The sequence below is a fragment of the Oryctolagus cuniculus genome, chromosome 1, assembly GCF_051225735.1.
Source record: "Oryctolagus cuniculus isolate XC-2025 breed Fujian yellow rabbit chromosome 1, ASM5122573v1, whole genome shotgun sequence".
Taxonomy (NCBI): Eukaryota; Metazoa; Chordata; class Mammalia; order Lagomorpha; family Leporidae; genus Oryctolagus; species Oryctolagus cuniculus.
In genome coordinates this window covers 116350357-116374206 of record NC_142867.1, presented here as the reverse complement: position 1 = coordinate 116374206, position 23850 = coordinate 116350357, and the positions used below count along the sequence as shown (strand labels likewise).

The 23850-nt window shown below is 39.0% G+C and overlaps 1 protein-coding gene across 1 annotated transcript; it reads right to left on the bottom strand.

Annotated features, from left to right (window-relative positions):
• Positions 1–1922: 1922 nt before the first annotated feature.
• On the bottom strand, positions 1923–2901 carry OR8D4 (olfactory receptor family 8 subfamily D member 4). Its single transcript, XM_089304102.1, has one exon. It carries the CDS (start codon positions 2850–2852, stop codon positions 1923–1925), a length of 930 nt encoding a protein of 309 aa, XP_089160228.1. The 5' UTR covers positions 2853–2901.
• Positions 2902–23850: the final 20949 nt, after the last annotated feature.

Here is a 23850-nt window from a genome sequence, read left to right as displayed (position 1 = left end):
TGTTCTATGTGCTTCTTGTACTTGGACATTCCTTTCTTTCTCCAAATTAGGTAAGTTTTCTGTAATTATATCATTGTGTAGGCCTTGTAATCCATTTTCTCTTTCCAAGCCTTCAGGAACTCCTAAGACCCGCAGCTGATAGTGTCCCATAAATCTCCATCACTAGTTTTTAGTTTTCTAATTTCTTCTACTTTTTTGGTCTGACTATAAAATTTCCATAGATTTCCCTTCTAACTCGAATGTTCTTTCTTCTGCCTCAACAAGTCTGTTCCTTAGGCTTTCCACCACATTTTTTATTTGTTCTATTGAATTCTTCATGTCCAATATTTCATTTTGACTTCTTTTTGAAATCTCAATTTCATGGGAAAAATATTCATTCATGCCATGTATGGATTTCTTTAATTTGTAAATTTGCTTCTGATTACTTCTAAGTAATCCTATGATCAATTTTTTGAATTCCATTTCCAGAATTTCTTCAATCTCTTCATTTTCTCATTCTAGTATTAAAGGATTGCTGTGTTCCTTTGGAGGCATCCTGTTGTCTTCCATATTCCTGTCTCTTGAGCTGCTGCATTTATTTTTGGGCATTCGTGGAGATACTTGGTGGTTGTTTTTGTTTTTTTGTTTTTTTCCCCTGTGATGGCTTTTTATCTCTGGACTATGCCTCTGTGGATTAGTGGAGTATCTGCTTTTTCAGTTCTGGGTGTGGCCAGGGAGCTCTGTTCAGTGCTTCAGGGTGAGGAGATTGTTCAAGGTGACATGCAAATTGGGTTGGTAAATATTTTCTTCTTTTTCATCAGAGGGAAGGATTAATCTGCTCTGTTGGCAAAGTCTCATGCTCACCTCCTCTCCTCCAAGGAGACCGATGCCTGACCGCTAGCCCCAGTGTGTACAGTATTCATTCGCACGGCCACAAGAACCACACAAAGGATCCATGCAGTCCTTGGTGTGAGCACAGCTCCCACAGCAAGGACCCTCACCAAGGAATCAGGGAGCCCAGAATGTGTGGAGCCAGCCACAGTGACTGCCCAAAGGCCCAGGCACTCCCAGGGCCCTCACACAAAACCACAGTGTTTTCGCAGTCCCAACACACAAGGCTCCCACAGTCCCGAGCGCCCAGCCCTGTCATTCCTCCCAGCCATACTCAGGTGTTTCTGCTCAGCTGGATGCTGGGCTCATGGACATTAGCTGGTGTACATTTACGTATGTCCAAAATGGTGCCTGCTCTGTCTCAGATAGTTACAGGATGTTGGTGCTCAGTTGTCATAGAGAGAGAAACATGTTCCTACTTTTTTTCCCTCTGGGTTGGCAGGTACACTGCCCTGCACAAGGCTCCAAGCCCAACTCATGCCAGGCTCTTCCCACAGCTTCATCACCACTGACATGGGCTGCTGAAGTCTGGTCTCACCTCACTCCCCAAAGCTGGTGCTTAGGCTCTTTGCTGCTAGGGTCCTGAGTAGTGCACTTCCACACCCTCCCTGTAGGTCCACAGTGTTCCACTAATTTGCATGGAATTACCTCTGCCATTTTCTACCTAACTCTTCCCTGAGATTGGACTCTCTCCAAGTTTTAACTATCTTCCCTTGGATAAGACCAGTAAGCTCCCTCCCTGTTCCAGCATCTTGGTTGTATCTTGTGCATATATTTTGTTATCTCAAAATACACACAAGGGTGTGGATAGAATTATAAGTTTAGTTTAGTGCAAATAATCTTGGAAATATATAGTTTTTTTCATATTAACACCCATCAACTTTTTGAAAGCTGCTCTATGCATGAATTTCAATTTTTTAACCAAAATAAATGTTCAATTCCATTTTCCATAAATTTATTGAAATATCCTCATATATTGTATATATTTATGTCCACATACATATAAACATGGGTATGAATATATCAATGAATATTAATAAAGAACACATTCCTTATGAAGATATTTTTCTTCTTAAAAGTTTTGTCAGTGCATTTTTCACTTCCTGGTTCCTCAGACTATAAATCAGGGGGTTCAATACGGGAATTACCGTGGTGTAAAATACTGAGGACACCTTCTCCTGGACTAGTGAACTGCTAGAAGCAGGTTTGAGATCCATGGACATGAGAGACCCATAAAACATAAGAACAGCCAGCAGGTGGGAACTGCAGGTGCTAAAGGCTTTGGACCTGCCATCTTTTGAATGAATACAGAGGATGCTGGTGAGGATAAAAGCATAGAAAATGATGATTGTCAGGCTGGTGGTTACCATGTTAAATCCCCCAATGATGAAAATCAGAAGTTCATCTATGTAAGTGCTCGAACAAGAGAGTTTAATGAGGGGGACTTTGTCACAGAAGTAATGTTTAATGATGTTTGGTCCACAGAAAGACAACCTTAATATACAGCCACCATGAATCATAGCATCAGTGAAACCTACTGAGAAGACAGCAGCCACCAGCAGAGAACAGACCAACAGGGACATGATGCTGTTGCAGAGCAGTGAGCGACAGATGGCAACATAGCGATCACAGGCCATGGCTGCCAGCATGTAGCATTCAGAAATGACAAAAATGCAGAAGAAAAACAGCTGAGCCATGCATCCAGAAAAGGAGATGGCTTTATCTCCATATAAAAACCCAGCCAGCATTTTGGGAGTGATGACAGAAGAATAGCAGAAATCGAAAAAAGATAAACTGCTGAGGAAATAGCACATGGGAGTGTGAAGTTGGGAGTGCAACCTAATAATGGTGACCATGCCAAGGTTTCCCACAGTGGTAACTACATAAATCCCTAGGAAGAGGTAGAAAAAGGGCAGCTGAAGCTCTGGTTGTTCAGTGAGGCCTGAAAGGAGAAAGACAGTCACTGTGGAATGGTTTCTCATAGTCAGCCTCCTTTGATAATTCTGTGAAGATGAGAGGGAAAGAGTCACATTAGACAGAGAGAATCCCACTTATCTCCAACTCCCCAGAGCCAAAATATTTCTAATTATGAAAACACTGACTTTGTATGATGAAAACCAAAAAATAAGCACCCAGAAAAAAAACAGTCATTAAGAACATCTACCTTGCTTGTAGATTATATGAACAATCAACACATGTTCCTATGCCCACCAGTCTCTCCAGTTCCTTCAGAAAATGACTAAGTCCTTTCACTCCAGAGTGAGAGGCAAGATTAATGCTGAAGACAAGACCCAGACCATGCTGGGGTCTAAAGCAAATCAGTTCAAGAGGTGTATAAAGAGGAGGCTGGGGGTGAAGATACTTTTGTTGATGACACAGTTACCTAGGCTGACCCCATCTCCAGAACTTCCTGTGAACAGGTCAGTTATGTCAAGGTTTCCAAGAGTGTTCCACAGAATTTTAGTCCTGAGGAGTTGCTAATAGGCATATGAAATAAGTGACCAAACACTGTATGATTTACACAGAGTTAACTTAACCAAAGGATGGCTCAGTCTTCCTAGAGGACTCCACAAGACAGTCTTTTCCAAACTTATGTGATAATAGATCTTCCCCATACTTATTTTCAAGTCATACTGTACACTAGTGTGGCTCAGAACACATTTCAGGAAAATATGTGTATTTACATGATCACTTTATTTTTCATCCAACTGTAAGTTGATGCCCAAGTGGCAGGTTTATTCTTCTTATACTTCAGCACATGTAGGTGTTGGTTAACAGCAGACCTCCCTGAAGTGTTTCCATCTTCTGAATTTTTGGCCGTCCTATGGGATAAGCCTACCTCTCACCAAGCCACTGAGAATTTCATGATGCTCAACTGCTGCCATATTGAAACGCCAAACACCCAGATATCTGTGTTCCTCATGGAGGCACCCAAACAGCACTTCCTGTCTACAAACACACCTCTCTTCAGGAGAGGGCAAAGATGTTGCACTTCTTTGACTTGCCTGATCTGGGATCTACCATGTCCTTAACTCTGAGAAATCTAACCATGGTTCTCTGAATGTTGAGCAGCTCACAAAACCCCCTCCACCTCCTCACATGTGTCCAGAGATTGTATGGGAATCTGCTCAGACATCTGAGTCAGCATTTTCTCTTGTTGCTGAGCTCAGGATCTGCGTTACTCCTTGGCTTTTCAAGAGGTCACTTGAGTCATTTTGATCACAATCATTATTGCTTTATTAGGACAAGGACATCTTCTTTGGCAACTTGAGCTCTGAGCAGGTTTCAAATTCCACAGAATATATATTTTTTTGGATCTGCTCTTCTGCCATCCTCAGGGATGGAGATGGGCAATCATCTGCAAAACAGTGTCCTGTTGCCCTGTGCCCATTACCAAAACATCAGAGTCTTCCTTTCCTGCCCTCTCGCATCAATTAGCATGCACAGGTACAGTGTAGTCACAGAGACTACACAAAAATATCAAGAGTGTTCGAGGGCACTCATGTACAGTTTTCTGCTTTTATCTCATGGGTTTTCCCATGCATTCCTTTAATCTATCCCAAATATCACAAATACACTGACCACTCCCAGAATGTATTTAATTTTCCCACATTCCCCTAATCCAACTGGGCATGCCATCAAAGAAACATGTCTTCCATGTTGCCTGTGGTCTTTGTTTTATTCCAGTGTCCTGTTTTCTGCTCTTCTTGGTTAGATCTCTCTTTCCAGTATTGCACTTCCCACAAACATTTTTGGCTCATGTCCTTGTTATCAGTGTGATTCAGAGGCCAGCAGCAACAGTACTCCTGGGGAACTTGCTAGATATGTGCAGCTCCAGGTCCTACCCTCATCCCCTACTGAATCAGGATCTGCATTTTAACAAGATCCCGACAGGGCTTGTGTATACATCAAAGTTTGAGAGGTAGTATGTTAGATTATTCCCTCTTGAAGCTGAAATTTTCTTTCTTGTTTTTTTCCCTCCTCTAAACCTCTCCCTATTTTATCTCTGTACCAAAAACATTATATGATCACATTAAGCTCGTCTCTGTAAGCATCTTCTCAAGAAAAGCTCTCTTGAATAAAACATAGAAACTGCACAATTTTATATATCAATATTTTTCCACCTGTATTTGAATGCTGCAGTTCTACAGCAGTGTAATAAACAGCTTGTCACATTTAACAGCTTGTTACAAAAAATTCTATTATGCTGTTGTGCTTGTAGGAAGAAATGTTATACAAATATGTCTTAATACACATTAAAATTAGAAATGGTAACCAGCATCTACTATATCTAATCAACTACTAATAACAGAGATGAAATTTTGTTAGATGGCATGTCTGAGTACCTTCTAAAATAAAGCACTACCCTTATTCATGGGACTCATGTGTTGTTAGCAATTATCAAAAAAAAAAAAAAATTAAGAGAAAGAAGGGAGGAGGCAGTAAGGGAAGGAGAGAGGAAATATTGTTGTATTCTTGGAGTCATATCTATAAAATTCATGAAATCTGTTCTCTATATATTAATACATTTTAAAATGTAATTTAGAATGCACAGTAGCTGGCACCGTGGCTCAACAGGCTAATCCTCCACTTTGCGGCGCCGGCACACTGGGTTCTAGTCCCGGTCGGGGCACCGGGTTCTGTCCCGGTTGCCCCTCTTCCAGGCCAGCTCTCTGCTGTGGCCAGGGAGTGCAGTGGAGGATGGCCCAAGTGTTTGGGCCCTGCACCCGCATGGAAGACCAGGAGAAGCACCTGGCTCCTGGCTTCGGATCAGCGAGATGCGCCAGCCGTGGCGGCCACTGGAGGGTGAACCAACGGCAAAAGGAAGACCTTTCTCTGTGTCTCTCTCTCTCTGTCCACTCTGCCTGTCAAAAAAAAAAAAATAGAATGTATAGTAAGATGGTTTTTAAACATTTCGGTATATGACACAATATTATTAAACGTATGACAATTGAAGATGTTTTCAAAAGTAGAATGTGCTTTGCATTGCACATTAGAAATATAACATGGCCACATGGAAAATTTAAGGTTTCCTAGAAACCTATTTTTATAAAAGCAAAAACAACTGATAAAATCAATTTTAATGATGTAGACTGTTCGACTTGGTGTGGACAAAATACTATCATTTCAATATGTAATCCATATAAAAATCTTAATGAAGTTTATGTTCTTTTTTAAGTCTGTAGTGTATTTTACACCTAACAATACAAAAGTCAAAGTAGCCACATTTCAAATGCTCAGTAGCCACCTGTGCCAGGTAGTTATATATTAGACAGCACAAGTCTAGAATACATACTGTTTTCTGAATCTGACTTGGCAAATCTTAATTGCCTCCCTTTCAAGAAAGAAACCATTAGTACAGAGGAGGCAAAAAGAGCCCTAATCATGAGTCACGAGATTTAGTTCCAATTCCAGCTTTAAGGCTTACAGTGCAATATGTAACTCATTAGAGTCTGTGTGTCATGCTTTCACCCATAAAAAAATAATACTTGCTTCAAAATATCATGCAAATCAAGTAAGACAATGGCATTAACACACTTTGTGCATTGTCATGTCTGTGTAAATATGTTTAAAGCTGGTGATTTCACATATTAATTCACAACATCAGCTCTAGTCTACTAAATGAGATCAGTGGTCAAAGAACAAATGAGGCTTAAATGGTTGCCCATGGCCTCTTTTGTCTACTCCTATGTCTTGGTGACCTGAAAACATGCAGAAACTTTTGGGCTCATGTGGACAATCAGCAGTCAATTTCAGAATACGTTTTAATGGCCACACAAGATGAACACCGTAATTCCAAAACACTTTCTTCCTCCTGAAAATTGCAGATGAGTTTCTCTTCTTTCTTCTTACCCTCCTCACTGTAGGAATTAAGATGGATGAACTATAACTTCTTCCTGAACAGATAACAAGGAACTGTGACTTTCATTCCCAGTCTCAGTATTTAATATCTAGAAATATAAAGACCAGTAGTCCCAAGAATTTCTTATCACCTGAGGTTTGCAAGTTTGTGTATTTGTAAGAACTGTTCCCAAGCTAGCCTATCATTTGGGGCTTCTACAATAGATTAAGTAGACTGATAGAAAAATAAGCCTCTTTGGAGCCTCATTAGTTAGTCAAGCAAATGTATTTACTGCTGAATGAATGAAGAAACATATACCGTGTGTGGCACAATAAGGTTTGGGCTCATAGATCAAACATCTCAATCACTATCATCTTCAACAGTCAAGAGGATCTTCATGAAAGGGCAGATTTTGAACTTTGCTTTCGAAGTTGAGGATAATTCACTTAAACTGAGAAGATATACAGGCATATTCAAGATTTAGATTCAGATATAAACAGAGGAACAAAGAAGTAGAAATAATTATGTAAAAAACTTTGATAGTGGCATAAAGGCAGTGGATTCAATTCAGTATTGACTAATTATGGAAGCAAATTGTGTCAGTGATGATTCGGAGCCCAGAATCCAGTCTGCAGGGAGGCTTCTCTTGGACACCTGGTGGAATATACCTGGTGAGCTTTGGATGATCTGTTTGTGATGCTCTTGAAACACTACATTCACTTGAAAGTTCCAAATTTTCAGGGACAAACAAGTAGGTCCAGATGTGAGTTTGAGAAAAATTATGACATTATTTCATATTACCTCAAAAATAATTATGCACTTGCACTGCTAAAGACAGTGTTTTGGAGACAGAGTAATGGCAGTTCATACTTTATTCATTCAACTATTTGGGAGCTTGTTGAGACAAGGAACAATTTCTCATCTATGACTGTTTTCCTATGGCTTAGAACAATGGTTGGCATACAGTTGCTTTAATTCTTTTAGCATCCTCACCTTCATCAGGCATCTATTTCTATCAGAATGCTTCATTCTTGCCTGTCTAAAAAACTCATGATCTGAAAAGCTAAAGAAAATGGGCTCATGGGGAAGATTTTCATTTAGCAGATAACTCACAAAATGAGATGAATTCTATAACTAAATGAAACAAATCATAAATGATGAGGTCTGTGATATTAGAAGAGTAAAGAATATGGCACAACATTCTTGTTTATCCTTAAAATCAAATATCATGCATAATCACATGTTATACTTATCCTTGAAGGTTCATTGCATAGAAAGCTACTGGAGTCAAGTACAAAATGTCAGGCATAGTCAGGATACTACTTACTAGCTTATTATATAATGAATGACCTTTGGTAAAATAATTATTTTATCAGCCTGTCATGATTATGTCCATTACTATCTCACCATTCAAGGAGCTTATTATGGAACTAAAATTTATTTATAATTTCCTACACAAATATCATATAAAATATAGTTGACTACAAAAAGCCAAATGAGCAAATATAATCCAAAGGCAAAGAGGAATGTTCCAATTATCATTATTCTTCTTTGCTAAAACTGATACATCAAAGTTGGCTAAAGTAATGTCTTTACACTTAGGCCAGAAATTCCTCCCAAAGTATAAAGAGAACCCTTAGGCCAGAAATAAGAAAATCATAAAGTCAGGGAGGATGGAGAGGTGACTTTACTATTGTTGTTGTTGTTGCTATCTTTGTTTTGTATTTTTCAACCTTTTAATCCTCAGCTAGGGCCTTTGGGGGGTTTTAATTGGGGTGTTAGGTTTGGGAAGAATCACATAACCCATTTGCCTCCTCAATCACTCTATCACCATCTTGAATGCTGCAGGCTCCACCAGTAAAGGATATCTCCACTGTTACCTTTGCCCTAACAGAGTCAAGGACAAGTGAACTTGGTTGTCTATTGCTGGATATTTTATTCAGGAAATACTAATGGTACATCAATGTCTTACCAAGATTTATATTAAAAGCAAATTTCTGGTTGCCAGTGTTGTAGGGTAGTAGGCTGTTTCCAGCTGTGGCTCCATCATCTGGGGGCCAGTATTGTGGCATAGCAGGTTAAACCACTAATATGAGTGCCACTTCGAGTTCCAACTATTCCACTTCCAGTCTAGCTCCCTGCTAATGAGCCTGGGAAGGTAACAGAAGATGGCCCTACTACTTGGGCCCCTGCCACTCACATGAAAGAACCAGATGGAATTCCAGGTGCCTGGAATCAGCCTGGCCCAGTCCTGGCTGTTGCACTCACTTGAGGAGTGAACCAGTGGATGGGATACATCTATCTCTCTCTGTCTCTGTAACTCTGCATTTCAAATAAATAATAATTAAAAAAAAAAAAACAAATATTTATGGTGGCATATAGGGAGGTCCTGGATACCATCTTTTCACCTTAAAGAAAAAAAAAAAAGTATTCAATTGAAAGTCCCAGAAACCACACAATTAAAGACTTGTCTATAAAATCTCAGCTCTGGGAGACAGAACCTCAGGAGTTCTTTGTAACTTATTAAGCTTTCTGGTTTGCAATTATTGTTTGGATCACAGAGGCACCTAATCAGAATGCTAAGGAGACTACACTCTGATTTAGATTTATAACAATTCTAATTCTTCATGGTCTCCAGAGCTCATGCTATTTAGAAAAAGGTTTAATTGCCCCAGATGGGACTATGTTCAATTATTTACAGGTGAATGCTATAATATTATACTATTATATAGTAATGCTACATTACTATTTCTAGATACCTACAGGTGGGAAACATTTTTTTCACATGCATACTAACTCAAATGGATTCCACTTTTTAAAATGATCTCTCTGGGAGCCGGAGCTGTGGCGTAGCAGGTAAAGCCACTGCCTACAGTGCTGGCATCCCATATGGGCACGGGTTTGAGTCCCAGGTGATCCACTTCCAATCCAGCAATAGAGGAGGGCCCAAGTCTTTAGGCCCCTGCACCCACGAGGGAGACCTGGAGGAAACTTCTGGCTCCTGGCTGCAGATTGGCACAGCTCTGGCCGTTGAGGCCATCTGGGGAGTGAACCAGCAGATGGAAGACCTCTCTCTCTCTCTCTCTCTGCCTCTCCTTCTCTCTCTGTGTAACTCTGAGTTTCAAATAAATAAATGAATCTTTAAAAAGAAATGATCCCTTAGCCTTTCATGCTTATCTTTCATAAGGATAACATGATTCATGAGTCATGGTGTACTTTTCATTTGCAAACCCTGCAAATCTGATAGTTCAATATCTGAATGGAGTAGATATACAGATAAAGAGAGAAAATGAATATACTTTTCTGAGATTCTCATTTTCAAGGTCTATTAAGATCTTTTACCAGGACGGGTATTTGGTCTAATGGTTAACCTGCTGGTTAAGACACCTGCACCCCGCATCAGAGTACCTGACTTCCCTCTCAATTTCAGCTTTCTGCTACCCAGGGAAGCAGCAAGCAAGGAATCTGGCCTTTGGGTTCCTGCCATCCACATCTGAAACCTGAAAAAGGGATTTTTTGAAATTCATGCATATAAGGAATCTTCTAATAGTTCATGGGAAATGTTCATTTTAAACAATCTGTGCCTGGATTTCAAAATTCTGCCAAATTGAAAAACTTCCATGCCTATACGCACAACTGAAGCAAAGGAAAACTGAATCACAAAACCAACATAAATTAAATATATGAAACTTGTATAACTTAAAAATTTTTTAAAAATTAAATAATTACAAACAGAAAAGAACACAACAGAGAAGCAGGTGGTTAGCCTAGCAGTTAAAATGTCTGAATCCCACAACAGAACTCCAGGATTCAATCCCTGGATCCAGCTTCTGATTCTAACTTCCTGTTTATGCATACTCTGGGAAGCAGCAGAGATGACTCAAGTAATTGGGTCCCTACCATTCACACTGGAGACCTGGATTGAGTTCCTGGGTCTCAGCTTTGGCTCTGACCCTGGCCCAGCATTATACATTGCAGCCATTTGGGAGGTAACCAGTGGATGATTCCCTCTGAAATAAATGAAATTATTTAAAAAAAAATCTACACATCAGAACATTAAAACTCAGAGTAGAACAATAAACATGGCAAATATCTCAAAAGTTGAGCAGAATATTTTAACATATACTTTATTAAAAAACATATAAATAACATAAGACTCTATGGCATTAGCATGAAAATGTAAATTAACATCAAAATGAGTTACTACAAGACATCTATTAGAAGAGCTTAAATTTAAATAGACTATTGATAAGTATGAATAAGGATAGAACAACTGGACCACTGAAACATTGCTGTGGGGAATATCACATGGCACAGGCTCTTTATAACACAGGTCAGCACTCTTTGTAAACAAGTCAAGCATATAAATACCATGTACTCTCACTTCCAATTACTTACCCAAGTGAAATGAGGATTTAGGCTCAAACAAAGGCCTACAAAATGAAGCAGTAATGCTAGTAAAACCAGTGCTGTCTTATCTGATGCACCACCTTAAACCTCAGATGCTGTTTTATGCTCTGGCCCCATAGCCATCTTGTACAATAAACTTCTGTCCCAAGCCCAGCCTGGCTTACTAGAAGTCAGGTGACAAAATGGCCCAACCAGAAGCATCAGCTCCACCTGCACCCTAACGGGATTCGCTGCTCCCACTTGCTTACCTCTGCAAAGCTATAAATAAGACCTATTTTTCCACACAGGCTCTCTCTCTTGCCCTCTCTCTCCAACCTATCAGATCCCTTCCATCCCCCAGACAATAAACTTTTTCTTTAACTCCAGTGTTTGGTGTGATTTGTGGTGGTCTTTCACTTAAGATAGCCAAAAACTAGAAAAGGTCAAAATGTCCACTAAAATCCATGAAGAAAAATTTTGGTAAAAATCATCCAACGTAATTCTTTTCATAAATGAAAGAAGTTAACTACTAAGATACCTCATTACAAGACTGCATCCAGAAAGCATTGTACTACGTGAAAATAGACACTAAAGGCTACATTCTGCATGATTTTAATTTATATGATACTGTAGAAAAGACAAACCTATAAGAAGGTCTCTTACAAAGCGAACAACCACAGAAAAAGAAAAAAAAAAAAAGACTGGCCTAGGTTTTCTTTTTTATTTTTTTATTTAAGGAATTTATTACTACATTAGATTCTGAGCATCACAGCAAATGCATAATAATCATTACAACACAATTTTCATCAATTCTGTTAATGTGCTATCAATACAAAGAGAACAGATTCAATGTAGTTAGTAGATACAATCTAATAAAGATACTTACTCCCTCCTTCCCTCCCTCACCCTTCTACTTCTTTCCTCTCTTCCTTCCTTACTTTTTTAATTTTTGAGATAACATATTTTAATACACATTATGGTCAAAGACTTAATGTTCCACTAGACTCTAGTTCAGCAGGAATATAGGCAAGGGCTATAAACAATAATCAAATGAATTATATGATCATTATACTCATATACAATAAATTTTAAAATAATCACAAATCACTAAAACTATAATAAGATAGCATTTTTTAACCACTGGTTTGATAAAGATATAAAACAAAGCTTAACAGAATTATATTTGCCTCAGTACTGATAAACACAGGGATTTATTTCTATTATTTTTTGTTTGGTTTCAGGGTTTTTTGGTTTTTTTTCAACTTTAGCTTCCACATTGAAGGGAGAATAGGCGGTATTTCTCTTTCTGTCTGTCTTCATTCACTCACTCAACATGATTTCCTCCAGTAGCATCAATTTTGATACAAATGGTAGAGTTTCATACTTTCATATTGCTGAATAATATCCCTGTGTGTGTGTGTGTGTGTGTACCACATTATCTACTCACCTGCTGATGTACACCTTGGATGATTCCATTTTGGCTATTGTGAACAGTGCTACTATAACATGGTGGTGCAGGTATCTCTTTTTTTTTTTTTTTTTTTTTTTTTTTTTTGACAGGCAGAGTGGACAGTGAGAGAGAGAGACAGAGAGAAAGGTCTTCCTTTGCCGTTGGTTCACCCTCCAATGGCCGCCGCAGCCGGCGCACTGCAGCCGGCGCACTGCAGCCGGCGCACCGCGCTGATCCGATGGCAGGAGCCAGGTACTTATCCTGGTCTCCCATGGGGTGCAGGGCCCAAACACTTGGGCCATCCTCCACTGCACTCCCTGGCCACAGCAGAGAGCTGGCCTGGAAGAGGGGCAACCGGGACAGAATCCGGCACCCCGACCGGGACTAGAACCCAGTGTGCCGGCGCCGCAAGGCGGAGGATTAGCCTAGTGAGCCACACCATGCTCATGTCTTTGGGTATATAGTCAGTAGTGGGATTGCTGGATCATATGGAAAGTCTATTTCTACTTTTTAAAGAAAGCTCTGTACTGTTTCCCACAGTGGTTACACTAATTTATAGTCCCACCAACAGTATGTAAGAGTTCCTCTTTCTCCATATCCTCACCAAAGTCTGTAGTTTCTGTCTTGTGGATAATAGCCATCTGACAAAGATGAGGTTAAGGACCTGCTCTCACAACCTGCAGTGTAACTGAGACCAGATTCTCGGGGACTGAAGATACACATCCTAGGAAGCACAAGTTCACCTCAAAGTCACAGTTCTCCCAATGCAAACCACTGTAGACAAGACCACTGTATCACTTATAGACACAAATGACAAGATTTAGCAAAATAAAATAAAATCGCTCAGAGGCTATACTTCTAGGCTTACCTGGAACAAAAGCCAAAGCAAAAAGATACCTCACATTCCATCTAAACCACAAACTCTTCTCCAGTAAAATCTACTCCATAAAGAAGAGACCACTACACTAGATGCACAGATGTTAACACAGGGAGATAAACATAGGAAGCTTAAAGAAGCAGGGTAATGTGGCACCTCCAAAAGAACACAACAGGGCTGGAACACGTATTATAGCGAAACAGATAAGGCTGCTGTTCATGTCCCAGACACTCCACTTCTGATCCAGCTCCCTGCTGATAACTGGAAAAAGCAATGGAGGATGGCCAAGTGTTAGAGCCCCTGCCCCCCATGTGGGAGATCCACATGAAATTCCTGGCTCTTGGCTTTGGCCTGGCCCAAACCTGCCTGTTGTGGACATCTAGGGAGTGAACTAGCAGATGAAAGATATCTCTCTTTCTCTCTCCTTCTCTCACTGTAACTCTAATTTTCAATTAAATAGATAGAAATGATTTCAAAAATCAAAAGAACACAATAGTTCCCCATTATTTGATCCTCTTCTGAAGGAAATGTATGAATTGCCAGAAATGGAATTCAAAACAATGTTTGAAAGGAAACTCAATGTCACGCAAGAGAATACATATAGACAGTTTAAAGAAATGAGGAAATCAATGATTGACATGAAAGAAAAGTTTGTTAAAGAAACAGAAATCACTAAGAGGAATCACATAGAAATTTTAGAAAAATATGATTGAGAGCTTTAACAGCAGAATAGGCCAAGTGGAGGAAAGAATTTCTGACCTCAAAGACAAGACTTTTGAAATAACCCAACCAGGCAAAAATAAAGAAAAAAGAATTAAACAGAATGAGGAAAGTCTATATGAAACAGGGCTACCATTAAAACAAATATTCATATTATAAGGATTACTGATGCAGAAGAAAAGGAAAAAGGCATTGAGAACCCGCTAAATGAAATAGCTGAATATTCCTCAGGTCTTGAAAGAGACGTCCAGATATAGGAAGCTTAAAGGATCCCAAGCAGACTCAACCAAAATCAATTTTCTCCATGGCATATTATACTAAAATTGTCAGAAGTTAAGGACAAGGATCGCATCCTAAAGACAGTGAGAGAAAAGCATCAAGTTACCTAAAAAGGAAACCCAATTAGACTAACAACAGACTTGTCAGCAGAAACCCTACAGGCTAGAAAGAGCAGGATGATGTATTCAAGATCTTAAAAGAAAAGCACTTCCAACCAAGAATATTATATTCAGTGAAGCTATCCTTAGAAGTGAAGGAGAAATAAAGCATTTCCCAGATGAGCAAAAAGAGAGAATTCACCACACCAGATCAGCCTTACCAGAAATTCTGAAGGGAGTCCTGCTTTAGAAGTAAACACCATGAAAACACATGACACTACCAAATTCACTAACAGAACAAATATAATCAGTAACTGATTAACAATATGATAGATGTTAGTTCTTATCAATACTAACCTCAAATGTAACTGGATTAAATTCTCCAGCTGAAAGATTTAGGTTAGCTGAATGAATAAAAAACCAAGATGTCATTTTTGAGATAACATATTTTAATACACATTATGGTCAAAGACTTAATGTCCCACTAAATAGAGTTCAACAAGTGAAAAAATTTATATATAGGCAACAAAATTCATGAAAAAGACATTTAAATAAGTAAAAAACTAGAGAAACACATAAAAGATACTCAGGAAAAGAAAGTATGAGCCATGAATTTTATATATAGCTAAGCAATTATTTATGATTGAAAAACAGTATTAAGCATATAAGCTCTCACAAAACTGTACCCGTTTCCCTTTTCTAAAATATCTATTGGAGGATAAATGTCATGCTATGAATCACAACTCAATGTATTGGAAACTTCAGTAAGAAAATAAGTTGTAAGGACTGAAGACATTCTTGGGTGGCTCTACAACTGAAACAAAAGGTCAGTGGAAAGGCAGAAATGAAATTCATATTCACACAAACTGAACACAACAGAATCTTTAATATGGGAAAAGAGTAAGTAAAATTGAATCTCACTTATTACTTTGTAAGATCAAAGGAAATCACTTAAAGCTTTCCAGTAAAATACCAAAAAAATAACTATTAAGTGTAGTTAAGGGTACAAAGATAAGCAATTAGCAATTAAATAGACATTAAATCTGATGAAAATAGTTTGGATGAATATTAAAATTCTCTTTTATTGTAGTTAATAATTAAAAATAAATAAACAGAAATTTAAAAAGCTAAATAAAAGTAGGATAATGGAAAGCCGAGATTAAAGCTATATCTCCCTAAACACCAAAAACATTTTATAAAAAAGCACAAATATCACATAACTAATACTATATGCATTAATCAAATATATACACCTCATAAAATGAATATACAAAATGGCCTAATGAACTGACTCTGAACATTGAATGCATATGGGCCTAAGTTGCATATCTTTAAAAATGTTTGAGAATTATAAAGGATCTTACAAAACATTTTTTCCAACAGCTACAGAATACACATTCTTTTCATCCACACATGAAGCAAAATTCAATTTTACACTGCACACAAGAAAATATGCTCACGTAGAAAAGCTAAAAATAAGAATAAACTAGATGTTCAAGAAAATGCAAGAAAAAGAAATCAACAGTCACAATGTTAATGCCAAATCAAATAGAATCAGTCCCAAGAATTACTAAAGAGACAATAACAAATAATGATGAAAGCTTTAATTCACAATAAACATATGAAACGTTTACAAATACTATTTAACAACTAACAACATGGCAGTAATTTTTGTATAGCAGAGACTATTGTGTAAAGATCATAGCCATAATATTAAAAGATATCATTAATGCAACTTTCTGAGCTCAAAACAAAGTGGACCTAAAATAATTTATCCTGACTTGATCACCCCACATTGTATGTTTGGCAATGTCACAGTATATCTCAAAAATCTGTAAAACTATTCCTAATTTTTTAAATTCTTTTTAATATTTAAAGAGACAGAAATGTTAACCCATCTGATATGATCTTTACACATTGAATATATTTTTAAATTATCACTTTATACTCTGGAAATATATGCAGTAAAAATAATAATTAAGAAGTAAAATTATGATATAAAAGACCTAACTAAATTGGATGAAAAAAAGATATTATGAATGTACATCAAATTTAAATCTCAGTATCAGAGAACACCTTCTTTTTAAGTGTGTAGAATGCTCCTAAAACATAACTGTCACTCCTAGTATAAAAGAAGTTCTCAGAATTTTTTAAAAGTATCTACAATGCAAATAACATTCTTAAAATACAAAACAATAACAGTAGAAATTAATAGCAAAAAATTCCTTCCTAGTGCAAATTAAAAATATCTACTTTAGGGGCCAGTGTTGTGGCACAATGGGTTAAGCCATTGCTTGCAAAGCTTGCATCCCATATCAGAGTCCCACCAACTCTACTTCCAAGGCAGTAGATGGCCCAAGAACATGGACCCTTGCCACCCATGTAGGAAACCATGATGGAATTCCAGATTGCGGGCTTCAGCCTAGCCCAGACCTGTTATGGCCATTTGTGGAGTGAGCCAATAGGAGGAAAAATTCTCTCCCTTCCTCCACCACTTCTCATGCTCTTTCAAATAAATCAATCATTAAATACATATATATATATATTAAAGTATATACTTGCTCAAAATAAAACCTAAAGGGAAATAAAATTGCAAAACATCTATAAAATATAAATCTTTATAAATATGTACCAGAATCCATCAACTGTATACCTAAAGACATGTTTACAGAAAAATCATAAATATTCATATTAATAAATAACAGAATTAAATGAATTTATTTAAATATATAATTCAAAGTATTAACCGTAACCGTAATGTAAATTGAAAAAGCAAAAAGCAAGAATTAGAAAGTGGGCAAAATAATGAATAACTTTAAAAAATTATCTTTGAAAAAACTCAACAAAAAGACATATCACTAATTCACCTAATCAAGAAAAAAGGACAAAATACAAAAGACACTTAAAAATACAGCTAAGGGAAAATAAATATTAAAGCAGTGGAAATTTTTGAAATCACAACAAAGTACTTTGCACTACATTTAACAGGCTGATGGTGTATTATTAATGGATAAATTTCCAGGAAAATACTTCTTAATCAGTAATAGTCTCTATCAATATGGAGAGTTTAAGCAGATAAATTACCATAAAAGAAATAGGGAAAACTGGTAGTAAGATACTACACATAAAAGCAATAGGTACAGGTGATTTGCAAAGTTCTATTGCAACCTTAAGACCTGATCACAATGCTACACAGATACACCTGCACAGAGGAAATGAAAGCAAATTCCTATATCCCTTTGCTGAGATAAAATAACATTGACTTAAAAACTAATTTTAACTGCCCCTCCCCCAAAATTACTTCACTTAAACCTACCAAAACAAAATCCAATTGAACATTAAAGAATAATGTTTTATCATTACCAAACAATTGAAGGAATGGAAAAATTACACAGTAACAGTGAATCCATTGACATAGTTCATGATACTGGTGGACCTAAGTTGAAATTACATGTTTTTCTCCATAGATACCAAAAAGTTATTTAAAAATTTTCAACATCTATTTAATTTTTTTTAATCAATGAGATAGGAATCAATGGCGACTTCCTTAACAAGATAAAGTATGTATTAAATAATGGGGGAGGTGCTGGCATTCCGGCTCAGTAAGTTAATCCTCCACCTGCAGCGCCAGCATCCCATATGGGTGCTGGGTTTAAGTCCCGACTGCCCCTCTTCCAATCCAGATCTCTGCTATGACCTGGGAAAGCAGTAGAAGACGGCCTAAGTGCTTGGGCCCCTGTACCCAAACCAGAAACCCAGAAGAAGCTCCTTGCATCTCCTGGCTCCTGGCTTCGATCAGCGCAGCTCTGGCCATTGCGGCCATCTGGGGAGTGAAACAACGGAAGACCTTTCTCTCTGTCTCTCCCTCTCACTGTCTATAACTCCACCTCTCAAATTAAAAATAAAAAAAAAAAAAAAAAACCTTTAAAAAAATAATGGGAGCCAGCGCCGCGGCTCAATAGGCTAATCCTCCGCCTGCGGCACCAGCACCCCGGGTTCTAGTCCCGGTCGGGGCACCGGATTCTGTCCCGGTTGCTCCTCTTCCAGTCCAGCCCTCTGCTGTAGCCCAGGAAAGCAGTGGAGGATGGCCCAAGTGCTTGGGCCCTGCACCCCCATGGGAGACCAGGAGAAGCACCTGGCTCCTGCCTTCAGATCAGCGCGGTGCGCCGGCTGCAGCAGTCATTGGAGAGTGAACCAACGGAAAAGGAGGACCTTTCTCTCTGTCTCTCTCACTGTCCACTCTGCCTGTCAAAAAAAAAGGGGGGGGGGGAATATTGTTCTAATTAAGTGAGGAAAAGGGGAAAAAAAACTAGTCTTGCCACTCATTTGGCCTTGTAATGCAAATGTCTAACAAAAAAAGAAACAAGTGAAAACAATCAGAGATCTAAGAATTATAAAGAATGAGGTAAATGGTGTCATTTCTGAGAACTTATGAAAATAAAACTTGAAACCCAAAGATAATCGATAAGATAATACAATAAAAGAACAATAATAAGGGCACACAATAGGAGAATGGTATAAAAATGAACATCTCAATTCAATAGACTTTTATACACAAATAATAGAGAATACAAAAACACAGTGGATGTGAAGATCTATTCAAATGACACCCATAAAGAGAGATCGAAACATTACTTCACAGTCGTTTTCCAGCAGATTTAAACATAAGCAATGACATAAATGGAGAAAATCAATAAACAAAGTGCTTTGTAAAATGTTGCATTATAAAGACCATTATTTGCATAAACATTTTACTTTTTTTAATCCATGAAATACTCAAAATTTGTCATGTGTTTGGCTACCAAGGAAGCTTTAACATTCAAACAGTACATTGTTTCAGGGTACATTCTTATTACAATCCATTTTAACAAAGGAAAAGAATTAGAAAAAATAGCAAGCTGAAACCCATAGCTGCTGGTAATGAAGAATCCATGGTGAAATAAAAGCTAAAATTTTAAATGATCTAATATGAAACAAAAGGGGGGATGCATATGAGACACAAGCAAACTTCCTGCCTAAAGAACAATAGATAAATCTAGTCTAAGTGCTGGTGCTGTGGTCTGGATATGGGTTTGAGTGCTTCCCAGAGGCTGATGATGAAAGGTTTGGTCCCAGGATGGTGTTCCTGAGAAGTGGTGGAACTTCTGAGAGAGAGGACATAGTAGGAGGTCCTTTGGTGATAAGCAGGATGCCCTGGGAGGGGACTGTAGGCCCCTCTCTCTCTCTCACTCTGAATCTCTGGTGATACCAACTCTTCCACACACGTGCACTTCTATTGTAATGTACTGCCACCACACTCTCACTAGAGACCAGGCCAATGGGACTCAACTCATCTGTACATTGAACCTCCAAACCATGAGCTAAATAAACCTTTTCTCTTGTGACATTAACTGCCTCCAATATTTTGTGACAATGATGAAAATTTGACCAGTTCATCTGATATGTTAAAGAATAAAATTATTTTAAACAGTTCAGAAGATAAAAGCAAAAAAAAAAAAAAAAATTCTAGAAGAGAAAAAAAATAATCAATACAAAAGCTTGAAGTAGGGGCTGGCATTGTGGTTCAGTGGGTTAAGCCCTGGCTTTTAACACTTACAGCCCAGCTGCTCCACTTTGGATCCAGTTCCCTGCTAATGCACCTAGGAAAGCAGTGGAAAATCACCAGATATTTGGGCCTCTACTACCTATGGAGGGGATCCAAATGGAGTTCCTGGCTTCTTGATTGAGCCTGGCCCAGCCCTACCAATTATGTCCATGTGGGTAGCGAATCAACAGATGGATAAACTGCCTCTGCTGCTCCCTCTCTCTATGTCACTCTGCCTTTCAAATAAATAAACCTTTTTTTAAAGTCTATAAAATAGCAAAATATTGTATTAAAAATCTTATTTCCAAATGGTAAACATGTAAGTAAAGAGATTTTTGAAAAGACTGATAAAACTACTAACCCTCTAATAACTAGAATAAGAAGAAAAAGAGAGAGAAAGCAAATGATATATTGTCCCCCTACTCCCGCAAAAAAATCAATCTTTATCTTTAAGGATATTAAAATATGAAATTATGTCTGGTATTTGTTTCAGAATAATTCAGGGTACAGTCACTGAAGCGAGATGAAAGATTCATGAATATTCATTATACTATTCTCAGCTTTTTCCAATTACACAATTTCCCTTGAAGCTACCATTCCACCTTTTTTTTGTTGTTATTTGAATAAAAGTACCTGTTTCAAAAGAAACTGCCTCTACTTCTACATCCACTTCTCCCATCATTCTACCAGATTGCCAAACTCAGCAACCTATGTTCATTTTGCACCTAATTTGATTTCTCTGCAGCATTCGAAAACACTGGTCAATCCCTTTTCAAAATGAGCCTCACAGTTACTGGAAGTAACTGGTTAGATGGAAGGTATACCTGGTTGTTCCAGTACTCTAGGCCCAAGGGTCAAGGGTCAAGGGTCAAACATAAATAATTCCATGACAGTTAGCAGCCTTGAGAGCAGGCTGGTCTCACTGCAGTGCTGCAGGGTGGAAGTTATCTTCTCTGTTCCACAAGATACTTCAGCTTCTGCCATTGCCAATGCCTCAGCAGTCACCAAAACCCCAGATTTTGCCCTTCCTCCTGTGACTAATCAAATCAGAGAAGTCTATGAAATAACCGCGCAGTCTCAGCTAGAAATCCCACTCACAATGGTGTATATATCAAGCAGAAATATGCAGGCCATCAACATGCTCTCCTCCTCCTGGGCCACAGTCTTGTTGACAATAGGAATCATCGTGGATGAATGGGTGGAGCTGATCCCCAAAAGACAAAAGATCAAGGTGAACCACAGTCCATGGATGACATGCTGCATTACTACTTGGCCAGAAGGTCAGAACTATTCTCTGGGAAGAAATGAGTGGTGAGGAAGGGTTCATCATTGCTTTAGTTTCCTGCACCTCACCAGCTTTTCCATTCTTCTATGGCACAACTTTCTCAAGCGGCAGTGTGTCCATTTCCAGAAACAACACAGGCAAGGCGAACTCCACAATCCACCATTTGCATGTTTGAGAGAAAAGTTCAGAAGCTTACCTATTTATCTGCTAGGCAACTGAGAAACGTTGGCAGTAGGAGTGGGTGTGAGGGCAGCGTAAAGCACAACTTGAGTGTGAGGAGTATGAAAGGAAGGGAACTGGCAAGGAGGAAAAATAGGTCGCGTTGCCTCTGAAAGAAGGCAGGGTGAATTGGAGTATTTAACAAGAAATGAGTTCTGAGAAAATAATAGGAGAGAAAGAGGCTTACAGAGATACCAAGACAGGAAGCAGTTTCTGGGTTCCTCTCATTCAGCTGAAGGGCCCTGCCCCTTTATGCTGCCCCTCTTGCTTTATTTGTTACTTAGTCAAATCTTCACTCTGTTCCCATTTCCACCTAGTGATTTCCCAGCCCCTTGCCTCACTACAGCTCTGCTTCCCAACAGGTGAGCTGGAAAGAATCCGGATGATGATGGTTGCAGTCCTCGGCATTTCCTTCTCCCTTAACTTGATCCTGGGTCTGGAATTCACCTATGTGATTCCTCAGAACATATATATATACACCTCCTCACTGCCACCGAAGGTCTCCTCTCAGGTAACTTCCGAGCTCCTCTAACACAGGTGGGAGGTGTGTCGGGTTTATGGGTCCACGCTGCAGCCTCTAGCTAACTGACCTTCCCAGTTCTCTCGGTCAGACCTACATACAGCTTCTGAATTAGGTCTATCACTAAAGCCAGGTCAAAGACACAGCCAATCAGAGTGAAACCTGGGAGGTCACGTGTATCTTGGGGGAATGAACTGAGCAAAAGAAAGTTCCTGAAAAAGGACTCTTTTTTTCCTCCTGTCTGGACATTAGGTATCCTTCTGGTCTGTGCACTCCTACTATATCACCAAAAGCTAAGTCAAGGTGAATCCGTGTACTTCACTAGATACAAGATCTCCCTGGCCACTTTCATTGCCTACTTAAACGTTTTCTTCTTTTTTGTCACTGGTGAGTGTCTGCAGGGTCTATGAAGGGTGATAAGAACCAATGCAGCCAAGATAGAGAAGAAGGTGAAAGGGTGGGACAGGGAAATGAAAAAAAAAAAAATTCTACCCCTGCATTTTGACAGGCTAAAGCTCACCTTGATCCATTCTGTAGGACAGTTCCTATAGGGAGAGAGCTGGAGATCGGGCCTGTGTGAAGAGTGTCTTCTGTCTTTCACACCTTTTCCACCTTTAGGCAGAGATGACCACCACGGTCGCAGTCAAAGAGCACGGCTGGGACAGAATGCTCAATTATAGAGAGGGGCAAGGGACTGCGGAAGCAGAGTGAAGTGCCAAGCCTGCTTGAGGACAGGGAAAAGCAACAGCTGATGCTAAAGGGGCACCTACCAAAACCAGAAACCTTCATTCTTAATAAGTCTTTAAATTTTCATTTGCAATTGCACTTCCTAACCCGGAAAGAGACATCTCTTCCCTCAAAAAAAGTGTTTAAGCTACTGTGCATATAATTCCAGTCTCCTCCACTAAACCATTCCCCTCCCAGATGGAATAGGGTAGTTGGCTGGGACTCACTGGGCTTTGGGTCAGGGCCTTCTGCCAACATGGAGGGAAGCACGCCTAGGACTCTCCATTGTTCCTTCATCCCACTCCCTGGTTTCTCATTTCCCTAGGAATCATCTCTCTCATACAGTGCAAGCAGTCCATAAATTGCAGCACCTGGCTGCACCTCACTACTCCGGCCAAGGAACGTGAGAATACACAGCTACCTAAGACTTCTGTCCAGGTGATGTCATTACCAGAAAACACCATAATGCCTCGCAGCATTGTCCGCAAGCACTCCTCCATGAGCTCGAAGGAAGATATTCCAAGCAAATCGCAAGTCCAGACGCGTCGTGTGACCTGGGCTTTATGATTTGACAGTGGGTACCTTTCAGTACATGCCCATCTTTATACAACTGCTTTGTGACTGTGTGCCATGTGGTCTCCAACCCTCCGCCCGCATTTGGCTTTGTGTTAATGACTGTGAATGGTTTGGAGACCTGTGAAAAGATCCAGATGATGGCTTTCTTTTTTATCCTGACATGTTGAATAAATAGTTTCTTCTACAATATTTGTTGCCAGTGTAATAAATATTTCCATATATATCCATTTTCCAATGTTAATTTTTTGAATATTTCTTCTTTCTCCATGGATTCACCATTCATATCAATTATACAAGAGGGTACTTCAAAAAGTTTGGGAGAAATGATTTCAAAGGATAATGTGAGGGCAGCACAGCTGTTAAGATGCCACCTGAAGAGCCCACGCGCCACATCCCTGTATCAGAGTGCCTGAAT